Source organism: Rhinatrema bivittatum, chromosome 6, assembly GCF_901001135.1.
Source record: "Rhinatrema bivittatum chromosome 6, aRhiBiv1.1, whole genome shotgun sequence".
In the NCBI taxonomy this organism is placed as follows: domain Eukaryota; kingdom Metazoa; phylum Chordata; class Amphibia; order Gymnophiona; family Rhinatrematidae; genus Rhinatrema; species Rhinatrema bivittatum.
In genome coordinates, this window is record NC_042620.1 from 178,023,135 (window position 1) to 178,039,135 (window position 16,001).

The following is a 16,001-nucleotide window of genomic DNA, read 5'->3' on the forward strand; positions in this document are numbered from 1 at the left end:
AAAATTTCTTACATGGAAAACTATCTTTCTCATAGCCATTACATCAGCTAGACGGGTTAGTGAGTTACAAGCACTTGTCACGTATGAACCATACACTAAGTTCTTACATGTCAGAGTGGTTCTCCGTACTCATCCTAAATTCCTTCCTAAGGTAGTTACGGAATTCCACTTAAACCAATCTATAGTTTTACCCACATTTTTTCCAAGGCCTCATGCTCACCAAGGAGAAAGGGCCTTACATACCTTGGACTGTAAGCGTACTCTGTCTTTCTACTTAAACCGCACTGCAGCTCACAGGAAATCCAATCAACTCTTTGTTTCCTATCACCCAAACAAACCAGGTAAACCAGTGGGTAAACATACTCTATCAAACTGGTTAGCAGATTGCATACAGTTTTGCTATGAGAAAGCAGGCCTTCCTCTCCAAGGGCGAGTAAAAGCACATGCAGTTAGGGCAATGTCAACTTCAGTAGCACACTATCGTTCTGTGCCAATAATTGACATATGTAAAGCAGCAACATGGAGTTCTCTTCACACATTTGCAGCTCATTACTGTTTGGACAAACAAGGACGACAAGATTCGGCCTATGGACAATCTGTCTTAAAGAACTTGTTTCCAGTTTAAACCCAACTCCTACTACAACCGTACTGCTGTGATCTTCGGCTGACTCATTTAACAAAATATTACACTACAAAATGATTCAGCCTCTAGCTTGCTATTCACCCATATGTGAGGACTAGCATCCTGCTTGTCCTGGGATAAAGCAAAATTGCTTACCTTGTAATAGGTGTTATCCCAGGACAGCAGGATGTAGTCCTCACAGAACCCACCCGCCACCCCGCGGAGTTGGGCCTTTTTAATTTCTTATTCTTTTGCTAAAGCTTTTGCTACATACTAGACTGAAGAGAGACACCTGTGGCAGAGAATATCATGGCATGCTGGGCATGCTCAGTGGCCTCACTGGGCCAGTCAAAAGTTTCTAGAAACTTTGACAGAAAGTTTTCCCGCCTGGGCTCCGTTCAATGACGTCACCCATATGTGAGGACTACATCCTGCTGTCCTGGGATAACACCTATTACAAGTTAAGCAATTTTGCTTTACTATTACTTGTCCTGGACGAAGGGCCTCCTGGTTTTCTGACAGGAAAAAATCAGCACCTTTCTAGATAAATCTGAAATATAGAAGGATCTCAGTTTGTATCAGGAGCATAGTACTCTTTAGAAAATAATCCGATATGTATGTATGATATTTAATGCAAGAATGTCGGTATATAAAAGTTAAAAATAAATAAAATAAATAAATGTATGTATTTGAAGTTTAACTCTAGTTTGTCTATGAATCATTACCAGAATATTCATATTTTGCATGTTGTTTTGCTCTCAGATGGATCCTTCCAGTGTTCCGCTCTTGGCCTGGCATTTTGTAGCTCTGCAGAGTTCATTGAATCCCATGCTGGCATTCTGTCGAGGGGATGTTGTACATTTCCTCTTGGTAAGGCATTGTCTTCATTTATAACCTAACACACCTGTGGATAGCCACAGCAGCCACAGAATCATTTGTTCATTGCTCAGTGGGAAGAAATTGTAGCTAACTCTGCCTCCTTCAGTTGTGCTGTTGCAGCATTTTTTCCTGTTTTCTTCTGCAGCTCCTTCCACATATTATATGAGCAAAGAACTGCAGCGATCAACCATGAGTGATGAAACAGGATGCAGCTTTTCACACTGCCACTTCCATTGCTGCCTTTGGCTGGCCAGCAGATATTACTCTAAAAACCAAGCTCAGAATTGCTTCCTGGTTCAGTCTTATGTATATAACACTATGGGTCTTGTGTAAAATTAATTCTAGAGTATTTTGTTAGATGAAACAAATCTGGTATGTTAATTTTGTGCCTACATTCTTTGCCTTGCATTAACCACAAAATGAATTAATTGTACAGCTTCCTAGAAGGGGAATATGGATTATCTATTGCCTCCTTGCAAAACTCCCCTACTCATTTTGGTCACTGCTTCCAAATTGCAGTGGTACAGTTACATGGAAGGCCCCAGTACTGGCACGAGAGTTTGAAGAGAGGACTTTATGCTCAGAATTAGAGGTGAACAAGAGCATCAACATTTTGTTAGCAGGAGTAGAATACTCATTGATCTCTGCATATTCTCCACACCTGTTCTTCTGCTACAGCTAAAGGCAGATACTACTTCCAGCAGCAGCTGGAAGCCCTCTTTCAGATAAGTTAACTTATAGCCCAGTTGGAACTAACATTTATTGTCCAGCTGGAAATGCACTTTTATGTCACTGGACAGCCATCCAGAATTTTGAGTAGACTTTTCTTTTAAAAGCTACCTGCTTGTTTCTTGGAGAAGAAATGTTTTATATATTACAGGGCCATCTTAATGGAAAGAGTGAGAGAAAGAGAATACTGCTTATTAAAAAAACAAAAAAAAACCACCTGGTGAAACGCCTCCATTATTGTGCAGTTTATTATTACTGCTAATAATAAATAATTCTATAGACAGCACATTTTGCAAGTATCATTTGTAAGCATGGTCCCTTCCGCCAAGAGCTTGTAGTCTGTCTTGGCTAAGTGGTATAGACTTTTTCAATGACGCTTTTATTTTTTTTTTGTGGCTCTCACAATGTTAATAGAGCTGTAGTTAAATTAAATCTTTAATTAAAACATAAAAGACTGATGAAATTACATCAAAGGTCTATTTTCTATAACTTTTGATATCCCATACACACGAACAATCACTCACTCACTGAATACCCACTGACATGACGGCTTAACATATCCACTGTTCCCTGTATGTACCCAGATCAGTCCAAACTCTTGGGTTTTGCCTCCCTGCCAGCAGATGGAGACAGTTTCACAGACGCTGTACATAACCCAGGCCCTCAGTATTGACCTTTATTTCTCTGACTCCAGTAGATGGTGGATGATGTAAAACCTGCAGTCTGGAAAGAAAGGAAAAAAAAGATTGACAATTTCTGGATCCTCCCAGGGGGTTGTGAGGTCCTGGTGGGGCCGTCCCACTGGGTTGAGGCGGACAAGCAGGGGTTTGGTGACTCTTCTGATTGCTTGTTCCGGAAGTCTGTAGTATGGACATCTGGTGGTCCAGATCCCTCATACCCCACGAGACAGCAGTAGAATCTACTGGCAGTTCTGCACTGCAAGCCCAGTGGAGCAGAGAAGTATCCCTTTTATACGGTTTGCCCTGGGTTGGGTCACTAACGTTTGGCAAAAGGAGACTAATAAAACCAGTGGTCTTGCTGTTTTCTGATCTGCCATGTGGCCTGCCCTCCTGGAACTTCAGCCTCTGTACCAAAGGAAATTATTGTTTTCTATGTATCTTTATTTGTTCTTAAAGTGAAAAAAAAAAAAAAAAGATAAGGACCTAATTAGAGGAATCTGTGCAGCATCAGGGTTCTAGGGGGGAGCTATCTTAGCTCAGGGAGCTCAGCAATGGGTTTTTTCAGCAGCTTCTCTGCCTGCGGAGGAGACTGGGTGTTGGATTTGTGGCACTGAGGGACTGCTTCCCTGCTTACCACTGAGGTGCTTGTGGTGCCATGGGTGTGGGGAGGAAAAGCATGTTTATATGGCAAAAGCGGCATGGAGTTTGGTCTGCATCGAGCATGGCCGCACCAGTAGAATGAGCTTCACAGGTGATGGGTCTAGTGCTGAGTCTTTACCCATCAGCATGGAAACGGCAGCCATTTTCAATTCTCTAGCAACATCGGCGGGAGAGGCAGGGGAATCCCCTCCTCAACTATCACTGGTGGTTCATTGTCCCATGGAAGTTCAGACAGGCACTTATTTATTTTATTTTTATTTTATTTATAGATTCTTTTATACCGCGGTACGTATAGACATACATCACCTCGGTTTACAGTGAAACAATAAATTAGCAACAGGCTTTACATGTAACAGTTTAAAAAACTTGCACCAAGGAGAGGAGTCTCTAGTTCTGGTAGAGGTCTTTTGCCGGTTTTAATTTGCTTACGTGCAAAGCTTGTTTAGCAGAACAGAGAGCGGGGTGCTGGCTCTCTGCCCCAGTCTCCATGGATGCTTGACTGGTCATAACATAGAAATGACGGCAGAAGAAGACTAAACGGCCCATCCAGTCTGCTCAGCAAGCTACGCACTTTTTTTTTTTTCCTTTTTCTCTCTCCCACCTGTTACTATTGGCTTCCAGTACCCTCCAGCCCTAATTCCCCTCCACCCCACCACCAATGTAGAGAGCAGCGCCGGATCTGCATCCAAGTGAACATCCAGCTCAATTAGGGGTAGCAACAGCTGCAAACAAGCAGGCCACACCCCTGCCCCATACTCTTACCCACCCCTGTATTTTTTTCTTTTGGAGATGGCAGCCCTCCATCCTTCCGCTCCGTGAAGGTGGAACACCAACCACTGGCATACCGCTCCGTGAATGCCTCTGTGGCTACTGCCGCTCCGTGCAGTGTTTTGCTGCCTCCTCTTTATTCACGTCCTTTAGACTTGATGGATCCACAGTGTTTATCCCACGCCCCTTTGAAGTCCTTCACAGTTTTAGACTTCACCACTTCCTCCGGAAGGGCATTCCAGGCATCCACCACCCTTCCACCACCCTGATCATCAAAGGCCTGAGCTGTTAAGAAGCTCTTCAGGCCTTTGATGATTTTTGGTGCTGGATGTTGAATGGATCCGGACCTAAACGCACTGAAGGGGCAGGCAGGCTTTGCTTAGCTGTGTGGTAGGCCACGGAAGTGGTTCTTTTCCCATGTGTGTAGGCAGGTGCGTGCATTCTCTCTGTTTGGCAGTTGCATGCATGGGAACCTGTGCAGGTATGGCCACGGCCTAGATTGAAGCACGTACATCTGCAACCTAGTCTTGAGTGCGTATTTGCGTTGGTACTTGTGTGCATAAGACTGCAACCTAAATTTGAACACCTATTTGAGCAGGTACTTGTGTGTGTATGACCACGGCCTATACAAGTGCATATTTGTGCAGGTACTTGTGCGCATACAACCGTGACCTAGTATTGAGCACGTATTTGTGTGTGTCCTGGAGGGGTGCGTGCGCAGGAGGCCACATAGAGCCAAATTTCAGGAGAGCTAGGCGCCGGGGACGAACAGTTCTAAGCACCTTACTATCTATGAGGCTTGCTGCCTGATAACAATTCAGTCCTCACTCGCTCTCTGTTTGTCAGCACTATTTAGATGCTCAGAGCGATTTGACTATTACAGCTTTTGCCCAAGTTGGAACATCTCCTCGGCCTATGGTGTCTCTGGAGTGGAGTGGGAGGCAAGGCAATGGTCTTTTTTCCTTCTCCCTTGTTCTCGACAGCAAAAGCATCCTTACAGAGAAAGGTTGGAGAGAGCAAGGTTGGGCCTATAGGCTATGACATAGATCCATCCTCCTCCTCCTGAGTGGAATGTTTTCAGGTCCTGCAGATCTTTCTGCAAGGGCGCCCAGCGAAGGCGAAGCAACATACTATGTAGAAATCTCATGCTCGGGCCTCCCATTTGTCAGTCATGGTGGTCAAATGCTGCAGGGAGGCTGTCCCTGGTAACGTTCAAGGGGATGTGGATCATGACTCATCGGAGGATTCCGATGGGGAATTGGCTTTCTCACCTCTAGAAGAGGGAGAAATTACATATGATTGAGAGCCACTATGGACTCTGCTCAGATTTTCTTTCTTTTTTCACAGAGATGTCTTGCTGAGTCTATTGGCTCAGACCCTAAACACGCTTAGTGTGGCGGAGGTCAATTTAAAGTTAAGCTTCCTGTTTCTGCCCCCCCATATCCAATTTAAGAGATATTGGATTTAAAGGAGGCAAATGCAGCTCTCAAGGTTTCCCATTTCCGCATGGAAACTCTGTCATAGCGGCGGTATGTAAGGAAGAGTTTTTGACATCTCTCGCCTTGATAGAGGCATATCTGCACATAACCAACAGGCCAGAGCACAAGAGATTCCTGAAGTTCATGGTCCTAAGGGAATATTTTCAGTTTCGAGCACTTCCCTTCATCTGGCGATGGCTCCCCATATCTTCACCAAGGTGATGGTGATGGTGGTGGCTGCATTGCAAAAGGAGTGTGTGTTGGTGCATCCATGTCTGGATGTTTGGTTCATATAATGTGAAATAATAGGATCTCTGTTGACAATCAGTATAAAAGGTACTGATGCACTAGAAGTCTCTAGGATGGGTCATGAACCTTGCAAGAACTATTTATTCCTCTTTCAAACTTGAGTATTTGGGAGTTCAGTTCAACATGCTGGCGGAGAGAGTGTTTCTCACGGAGAGAAATTGCTGAAATCGCAGAGTCAGATTCGGCTTCTGCTAGAGCTTTCAGTGCCCAGGGGTTGGGACTATTTACAGTTCCTGGGTTCTATGGCACCAACATTGGTATTAATGCATTGGGCGGACTCTGCTGGGGGCTCTTCTCTCCTGCTGGAATCCATTATTGGAAGAGTTTGATGTTCCTCTTCCATTAGAGGGGGAAGCCAGGGACAGTCTTTCTTGATGGCTAACTTGCAGCAGTCTTGAGCGTGGTGCAAAATTGGAGGTTCCCAATTGGGTGATAGTCATCACTAATGCAAGCCTCTCCGGATGGAGGGTGCTGTGGCAAGATCAGTCAGCGCAGGGCCAGTGGTTGAAACAGGCGTGAGGCCTCATGGTCTATCAATCGGTCAGACAAGAGCGGTACATTTCGTGTTTCTTTCCTATCTGCCAAGGTTACATGGCCATTCAATATGTATCCTATCAAGCAATGCGATGACTGTGGCCTACATCAACTGTCAAGGTGGAACTAAGAATGAGGCAGTACAGCCATTGGAAACTGGGAATCTTACGGATTTAATTTGAACAATCTACAGAAGAACAAATAGAGTTTTGTGGGACTTTGTTGATTACTTTTGTGTTTCCATCTGATGGAGACACTATATTGAGATTATTTCTTCGAAATAGAGAGAAGTTATATCTGGCTGAGAAGATTTGGGTCTATCCAGACATAACCAGAGTCACTTAACTACGAAGGAAGAAATTTCTTGCTATGTGCCAAGGGGCAAGAGAACTTAGAAACATAGAAATGACGGCAGAAGAAGACCAAACGGCCCATCCAGTCTGCCCAGCAAGCTTCACACATTTTTTTTTCTCATACTTATCTGTTTCTCTTAGCTCTTTGGTTCTATTTCCCTTCCACCCCCACCATTAATGTAGAGAGCAGTGATGGAGCTGCAACCAAGTGAAATATCAAGCTTGATTAGTTACGGGTAGTAGAGGAAGTAACCGCCGCAATAAGCAAGCTACACCCATGCTTATTTGTTTTACCCAGACTGTGTTATTCAGCCCTTATTGGTTGTTTTTCTTCTCCCCTGCTGTTGAAGTAGGGAGCTATGCTGGATATGCGTGTAGTATCAGTTTTTCTTCTCCCCTGCCGTTGAAGCAGAGAGCTATGCTGGATATGCGTGAAGTATCAGTTTTTCTTCTCCCCTGCCGTTGAAGCAGGATATGCATTGAAAGTGAAGTATCGGCTTATTTGGTTTGGGGTAGTAACCGCCGTAACAAGCCAGCTACTCCCCGCTTTGTGAGTGCGAATCCTTTTTTCTTCTCCCCTGCCGTTGAAGCAGAGAGCTATGCTGGATATGCGTGAAGTATCAGTTTTTCTTCTCCCCTGCCGTTGAAGCAGAGAGCTATGCTGGATATGCGTGAAGTATCAGTTTTTCTTCTCCCCTGCCGTTGAAGCAGAGAGCTATGCTGGATATGCATTGAAAGTGAAGTATCAGGCTTATTTGGTTTGGGGTAGTAACCGCCGTAACAAGCCAGCTACTCCCCACTTTGTGAGTGCGAATCCTTTTTTCCACATTTCCTCTTGCTGTTGTAGCTTAGAGCGATGTTGGGAGTCACAGTAACCATGTGTATGTTTATTGAATAAGGGTATTATCTCCAGGCAGTAGCTGTCATTCTGGCGAGCCACCCACTCTTTATTGACGGCCTCTTGATTTTATGGATCCACAGTGTTTATCCCACGCCCCTTTGAAGTCCTTCACAGTTCTGGTCTTCACCACTTCCTTCGGAAGGGCATTCCAGGCATCCACCACCCTCTCTGTGAAGAAATACTTCCTGACATTGGTTCTGAATCTTCCTCCCTGGAGCTTCAAATCGTGACCCCTGGTTCTGCTGATTTTTTTCCTATGGAAAAGGTTTGTCGTTGTCTTTGGATCATTAAAACCTTTCAAGTATCTGAAAGTCTGTATCATATCACCTCTGCTCCTCCTTTCCTCCAAGGTGTACATATTTAGATTCTTCAATCTCTCATCATAAGTCATTTGATGAAGACCTTCCACCTTTTTGGTCACCCTTCTCTGGACCGCCTCCATCTTGTCTCTGTCTCTTCGGAGATACGGTCTCCAGAACTGAACACAATACTCCAGGTGAGGTCTCACCAAGGACCTGTATAAGGGGATAATCACTTCCCTTTTCTTACTCGATATTCCTCTCTCTATGCAGCCCAGCATTCTTCTGGCTTTAGCTATCGCCTTGTCACATTGTTTCGCAGACTTCAGATCATTAGACACCATCACCCCAAGGTCTCTCTCCTGCTCCGTGCACATCAGCCTTTCTCTCCCCATCGAATACAGTTCATTCAGATTTCCACTCCCCATATGCATGACTTTGCACTTCTTGGCATTGAATGTCAGCTGCCATATCTTCGACCACTCTTCCATCTTCCTTAAATCCTGTCTCATTCTCTCCACTCCTTCTGGCGTGTCCACTCTGTTGCAGATCTTAGTGTCATCCGCAAAAAGACATACCTTACCTTCTATCCCTTCCGCAATGTCGCTCACAAAGATATTGAAAAGGACCGGTCCCAACACTGATCCCTGCGGTACACCGCTTAAAACCGCTCTCTCTTCAGAGAGAGTTCCATTTACCATCACACATTGTCTTCTGTCCGTCAACCAGTTTGCAATCCAGGCCACCACCTCTGCACTCACTCCTAAGCTTCTCATTTTATTCACCAGTCTCCTGTGCGGGACAGTGTCAAAAGCTTTGCTGAAATCCAAGTAGATGACATCGAGTGCTCTTCCTCGATCCAATTCCTTGGTTACCCAGTCAAAAAAGTCAATCAGATTTGTCTGACAGGATCTTCCAATGGTGAATCCATGCTGCCTCTGGTCCAGCAATTCTCCCGACTGTAGATAGTTCACTATTCTCTCTTTCAACAGTGACTCCATTACTTTTCCCACCACCGAAGTGAGGCTAACCGGTCTGTAGTTACCAGCCTCTTCTCTGTTCCCACTCTTGTGAAGCGGGACCACCACCGCTCTCCTCCAATCATTCGGCACCACTCCCGTTTCTAGGGATCTATTGAACAGGTCACACAGCGGACCCGCCAGCACATCTCTGAGCTCCCTCAGTATTATGGGATGAACTTCATCAGGCCCCATGGCTTTGTCCACTTTCAGTTTCACCAGCTCTTCCCATACATTTTCTACTGTAAATGGAGTTACATCTACTCCATTCCCCTCCAGTTTCTTGTTAACTAGTGACGGTCCTTCTCCAGGGTCCTCTTTAGTGAACACAGAACTGAAGTATTCATTTAATATTTCTGCCATTTCTTCGTCTCTCTCCACACATTGATCCTTTCCACCTTTCAATTTCAGTATACCACTTTGAACTTTTCTCTTTTCACTGATGTATCTGAAAAATGTTTTGTTACTACTCTTTACCTCTTTGGCAATCCTCTCTTCCGCTTGACTTTTTGCCATCTTGATTAATTTCTTCATCTCCCTCAGTTCTACCAGATATTGAAAACCTGGCTGTTCGCAGAAGCCTACCGCTGAAGGATCTCCTCAACCATCACTGACTCTCATTCTCCCTCTCCCCTTCCCCCCCCACCCAACCTCACCCTTTCCTTCTCTCACTGGACATACCATGCTAATAACTGCCTAGGATAAATCTATGTTTACGTATCTTATAGTTTTTGTTGATTATATATTTATCTCTCTCTAATTGTTTCTTAGTTTAAATTCTGTACTGTCTTCCATTGCCCAGGTTTTACGCTCCCTGTTTAATGTAACTTTACTTTCTACCTTGATGTTAATTGGTTTCCCCTCAGTTACATTGTAAACCGGTACGATAAGACCTAGTCTTGAGCATCGGTATAGTAAAAGAAATTAAATAAATAAATAAATATTCTTCTTTGTGTTCCTCCTTTTGGGATCTTTTATATTTCTTGAACGCTGTTCTTTTAGCCTTTATTTTGTCAGCCCTTGGTGCAGTAATTACTATACGTTATCCTAGCAAATGCGTGGTGAAATTTAATAATATAAGATGTGTTTTTTGACCCCTCTCAATTACGCTCTTTCCTAGATTCGCATTCCCTTATGACATATCAGAGTGCTACCTAACCTATCATGGCTATAGATATAGATATATATATATTATGGAATCCCTTTTTTCCTTTTTGTAATATCAGATATCTTAATGATTGAGCTCCTGTTGTAATCTTGGATCTCCCCCTCTTTTCCTTTAATGGGTCGTATATTTTGCCAAAAGTGGTCTCGGATCTTCACTTGAATCAGTCCATTTCCCTGCTGTCTCTGTATAGGGAAAGAGATGTGGAAAAATATTGCCTATTGCAACCCTTGAAAGTCAAGAGACATATTGTGAGTTATCTGTAGGTTTCTAAACATTTCTGGAAGACGGATTGCTTGATTGTCCTTCACGGTGAAGGCAAATAGGGCAAACTGGCTTTGCAGGCTACAATAGCTTGCTAAATTATGGAGGTAGTCACAACCGCTTATGTGGATTCTGAGCAGTCATTATCTAGTCAGGTAGGGCTTAGTCCACTAGGGCTCAGGCAGTGTCATGGGCGGAAGTTAGATTATCATCTCCCGTCGACATTTGCTGAGCTGCGACATGGTCCTCCTTACACAATTTTTCCAGGTATTATAGTCTGGATGTGCGGGCCTGGGAGGACTCAACCTTTGCAAGTGTGTTTTTGACAGGACCGCGGGCAGCCTCCCACCCTATTCAGGAGTAGCTTGGGTACATCCCACTGGTTCTGAATTTATATGTCTGGATGCTAAGAAATGAGAAATTACTACTTTCCTGATAATTTCCTTTTCTTTAGACCAGACAGATGAATTCAGCTTCCCACCCTTGCTGGTGAATAACTGTGCTGTGATCCTCCTGCAAGGCTACGTGTTCCAGAAGTTACAGGTAAGTGTTAGTCCAGTCCCTAGACTAGTATTGATACATTATTTGTCTAAGCTCAGTGTTTCCTATTGGCTGAGTACTAAAATGGCTATCTGTTATTAATCAAGTTTTTGCTAGTCTGTCCACAGTTGACTTTTGTAGAGAATACTGGCAGGCTGATGTCACTGCAAGGATATATATACTGTGATGTCCGCTTTGCTCCATCTCCATATGCTGGTAGAGGTGCATAACCCACTGGTTCTGAATTCATCTGTCTGGTCTACAGAAAGTAATTTCTCATTTGACAAGCTCTATTCACAATTTAACGTGCTTAATATTGCCATAGTCGAGACTGGCAGGTGTATGGATGGCACGGAACAGCACATTTTTGGCAGGAGAAGACGACTGTTTGCACTACAGGCTCAACTTCACACTCTTATTTAAAAAAAAAAAAAAAAGGCTACAGAGATGGATGAAAAAATTGATGATCTTGAAAACATTTCTTTCTGCAGGAATCTGGGCCTTTTAGAAAATAGATGAGCCAGTGCCAAACTGAATTAGGATCCATATTAGAGAGATGGCTACCCGCTCAGTTAAATTTACCAGAATTAAATGGGAAATTGCTGTTTGAGCAGGTGCACGGATTGGGAGCCAAACCAGCAAACTTGATGAGGCCCTGAGTGGTGATAGCAATGGTTGCTCAATTATGCTCATAAGGCTTTGATATTTCAATCCTACAAAAAATCGGAATTCATGAGAAGAAAATATTGATTCAAGGTTTCTCTAACAAAATTTCTGTCGGGTGACAGAATTTATCCCTTGTTTATGCCAATTTATTTAATATAAAAGTTAAGTTTGTCCTTCAGTATCTTTCTCGGCTGAAGATTTGGTATGGAGGCCAGACAAAGCCCTTCATTCAGTCCTTGAATGAAAATGCTTGACAGCATAGCATAATACAAAGTTGGGCTATGCCAAATTAAAATGAATGATCTACTTTCTGTTTAGCCAGTTCAATGAAATGCCTATGGAGTTAGAAAAGATGTTTCACTAATTTTGTTTCTATTTGGTTTTTGTAAGTTTGCATATTTGGATATTCATATAGGGGTAGATTCCCTCCGAGGCCGCTCCGAAATCGGAGCGGCCTCGGAGGGAACTTCCTTTTGCCCTCCCCTCACCTTCCCCTCCCTTCCCCTACCTAACCCACCCACCCGGCCCTGTCTAAGCCCCCCCCTTACCTTTGTCGGGGGATTTACGCCTCCCAGAGGGAGGCGTAAATCCCCGCGCGCCAGCGGGCCTCTTGCGCGCCGGGACGCGACCTGGGGGCGGGTACGGAGGGCGCGGCCACGCCCCCGGACCGCCCCAGGCCGTAGCCACGCCCCGCACCCGCCCCCAAAACGCTGTCTACACGCCCCGAAAACGCCGCTGCGCTCGGTCCCGCCCCCGACACGCCCCCCTCCGAAAACCCCGGGACTTACGCGAGTCCCGGGGCTCTGCGCGCGCTGGTAGGCCTATGTAAAATAGGCTCACCGGCGCGCAGGGCCCTGCTCGCCTAAATCCGCCCGGATTTGGGCGGATTTAGGCGAGCAGGGCTCTGAAAATCCGCCCCATACTTTTTTGTTTTTCATTTCGGTGGTGGTACCCAAACGCTTGTAAAATGTTCCTATGTCATTGCTTGATGGCTTTCAACTATTTTTGATATGTTCATTATTCTTGTTAGAGATATACCAGTTTAGTCTCTGAGAGTTATTGTTAGGGGGTAGGGTTAGAGTAGGTGGGATTGTGAAGAGCATTTGTAGTAGTTTAGGTGAGCGAGAGATGAAGTTACCGTTCACCTTTTTTGAGACTGCACTATCGTCATTGTTATGTTTGCAGTTTCTTAGGCTGAGAAGCAGCAGACAATGCAAATGTGGTACATTTTTGTCAGTAGTGTTCTAGCTGGTGTATTATGGTGACCCACCTTAAATTTGTGACATGGAATGTGGCTGGCCTTAATATTCTGATTAAAAGAGAAAAAGTTTTATGCCTCCTAGTGAGGTTAAGAGTGCAAATAGCTCTTTTACAGGAAACTCATCTCCTGATTTAGAGCCCACTTAAGTTGAAATGCAGATGGATTTCCCAGGTTTTCTTTGTTTCAGGAATCACTAAAAGTAGTGGGGTGGCCATTTTAATATACAGATGTGTGGTATTTCATTTAGAAAGAACTATTTCAGATCCAAAGGTAGGTTTATTATCACTTATGTTTAACTCTGTGGGAGACAAGTAATTATAGCCTCAATTTATGTACCCAATAATTAATCTCAAGTGTTTTTTGTGAATATGGTCTCTTCAATTTTATCTTTCGGGGAAGATCTGATTATTATTCCCTGTACGTACCAGGATCAGTCCAGGACACCTGGGTTGTGACTCCGCACCAGTAGATGTAGACAGAGCAAGACCTGTCGGCTCAGCCATATATGACAGTGTGCCAGCCACAGCCCCTCAGTCTTACTCTGTCTCCAGTAGATGGTGCACATGCAGTCACAGCCTCGGCTGCCCTGGGTCCTGCTAGTCAGTTAGGGGTAGTTTGGTTCTTGTTTTTAAGTTTAAAAGTGCTGGTTAGTGAAGTTTTTTTTTTTTTTTTTCCCAGGCTCTTCTTGTTTTCTTTTTTTCTGTGAAGGGCTGTTTTTAAGTTTGGTCCGCCCTGCCTCCCAGGGGGGTTGGGAGGTTCTGAGGGGACCATCCTCCCCTGGTTGAGGCCGCTGCCAGGGTCGAGGACCCGGCTGTTCAAGTGGCAGCGTCGGGGGTGACACCGGGGAGCCTGGTTCACTCACCCCCGCTGGAACAGGGCTTCAGGACCGTGGACAACGGCAAGTAAATGTAAAAAAAAAAAAAAGGTTTTGGTTTTTTTCTGCCTGCCGGCTCTCTGTTCCTCGCTGCTCCATCTCGTTTCACGGGAGGGGGGCCGCTTGCCGGGGGGGCGGATTTAAAATTTGTTTTAATTTGGTTCTCTGCCGTTTTCTTGCCACGATCGATCCTCATGCCGCGCGGGTCGGCCTGCCGAGCATGTGGCTCGGCGCGCGCCTCTCAAGGGAGGGCCTTTGCGCGTCCTGTGTCCCGGGGGGCGAGGGGCCGCCCGAGCCGCGTCGGGGGGGGGCCCTCCCGGGCGATTCGTTCGCCGCCGCGTGTAGCAGCAGCGTCGGGGGGGCCAGAGGAGCTCTTCCCGCTTAGCGCGGGAGTGTCGGCCATCTTGAATTCGGCCCGCGAAATCGCGCAGGTGCCCGTGGAAGATGGCGCCTTGCCCCCCCCCCCCCCGCTTTCCCCGCGACCGATTCCGCCGGGGGGACGGGACACCCCGGGGGGGGGGCAGCGCCCCCCTGGGGAGGTTAGTTACAGTGAGGATTCTTCGGCCTCTGGTTCTTCTTCTTTTTCTGATGATTTAGCGTTGTTGCTGCGCAAGGTCCTTAAGCATAGGGGCCGCAGGCGTAGGCATAGGTCGGGGGTCGGTTCGGGGGCTCACAGGTCGGGTCCTAAGCAGAAGAAAGTCAAGGGGTCTTCGGGTCTCCCACCTGATTCCACAAAAGAGACACTAATCCCGCGGGGTGCCCCACAGGACACGGATAGTGAATCTTCCACCTATGATGAGGTGGATTCCCACAAGGAGTCCCCGCGGGGGACCGAGGGAAGCCAGGGGGCGGTTCCACCCCGCCCGGTGTGGGCAAAGGGGCGCAAGCCGTGGAAGGCGATGACCCGAAGGTGGTCCGCCTCTTCCACAGGGAGGAACTGGCCCCGCTTATCCCAGCGATCCTCAAGGAGCTGGGGATCGAGGCTCCGCCGGTGGTCGCCCAGCAGGAGGCCAACATGGATCCGGTGCTTTTGGGTCTCACTGGCCCTGCAGTGGCTTTCCCCTTCCATTTTTTGTCGACGGATATCCTGTTTAAGGAATGGGATACACCGGAGTTAGGCCTGAAGGTGACCAAGGCCATGGACAAGCTTTATCCTCTGCCGGAGGAGGCGTTGGAGCTGTTAAGGATCCCGAAGATGGACGCAGCGGTTTCGGCGGTGACCAAACGGTCGACGATCCCTGTCACAGGAGCCACGGCCCTCAGAGATATCCAGGACCGGAAGCTGGAAGTACAACTCAAGAAGATCTTTGAGGTATCGGCTTTAGGAGTCCGGGCCGCCATTTGTACTAACTTTGCTATGAGAGCCAGTTTGCGTTGGGCTCAGGTCCTCCAGGCAAATGCGGGCCTCTCGGAAGAGGAAGCCTCACAGGCGGACCGCTTAGAAGCAGCGATAGCATATGGAGCAGATGCGCTCCACGATCTCCTGCGGACTTCTGCTAGGGCCATGGTCGCGGCTGTCTCCGCGCGTCGTCTCCTTTGGCTTCGTAACTGGGCGGCGGACGGCTCCTCCAAGGCTCACCTAGGCTCGCTTCCGTTTAAGGGAAAGCTGTTGTTCGGCAAGGAATTGGATGATTTGATGCTTTCCCTGGGGGAGAACAGGGCTTTCAAATTGCCTGAGGACAGGTCTCGGTCCCAGTCCTCCTTTTCCAGTAGGCCCAATTTTCATGGAAGCAGGAAGTCGTGTCCTCAGAGATCTTCGGGTCCCGCATACCGGTCGTCTTCCACTCGGTCTTCCCAGTGGTCGCAGTCCTTTCGTGGGAAAAGATCCGGTAGACAGGGGGGAACCCCGTCGGGAGCGGGGTCCAAGGCCTCGCAATGAGATGAGGTTGACCCATTCCTCGCCTCCACCCCAGGCCGTAATTCCCAACGTCGGGGCGAGGTTGACGTTATTTTTCGAGGAATGGGTCAAGGTAACGTCGGATCACTGGGTCCTCGACGTG

The 16,001-nt window shown here is 46.5% G+C and overlaps 1 protein-coding gene across 5 annotated transcripts in view; it reads left to right on the forward strand.

Moving 5' to 3' along the window:
- VPS8 (VPS8 subunit of CORVET complex) overlaps positions 1-16,001 on the forward strand; it is an 818,099-nt gene that overhangs the window by 156,316 nt on the left and 645,782 nt on the right. For all 5 annotated transcript variants that reach the window (XM_029606199.1, XM_029606197.1, XM_029606196.1 and 2 more), the window contains one exon: positions 1,385-1,492. In XM_029606199.1, the coding sequence (XP_029462059.1) occupies positions 1,385-1,492 (108 nt within the window). The remainder of the gene's footprint in view (positions 1-1,384; positions 1,493-16,001) is intronic.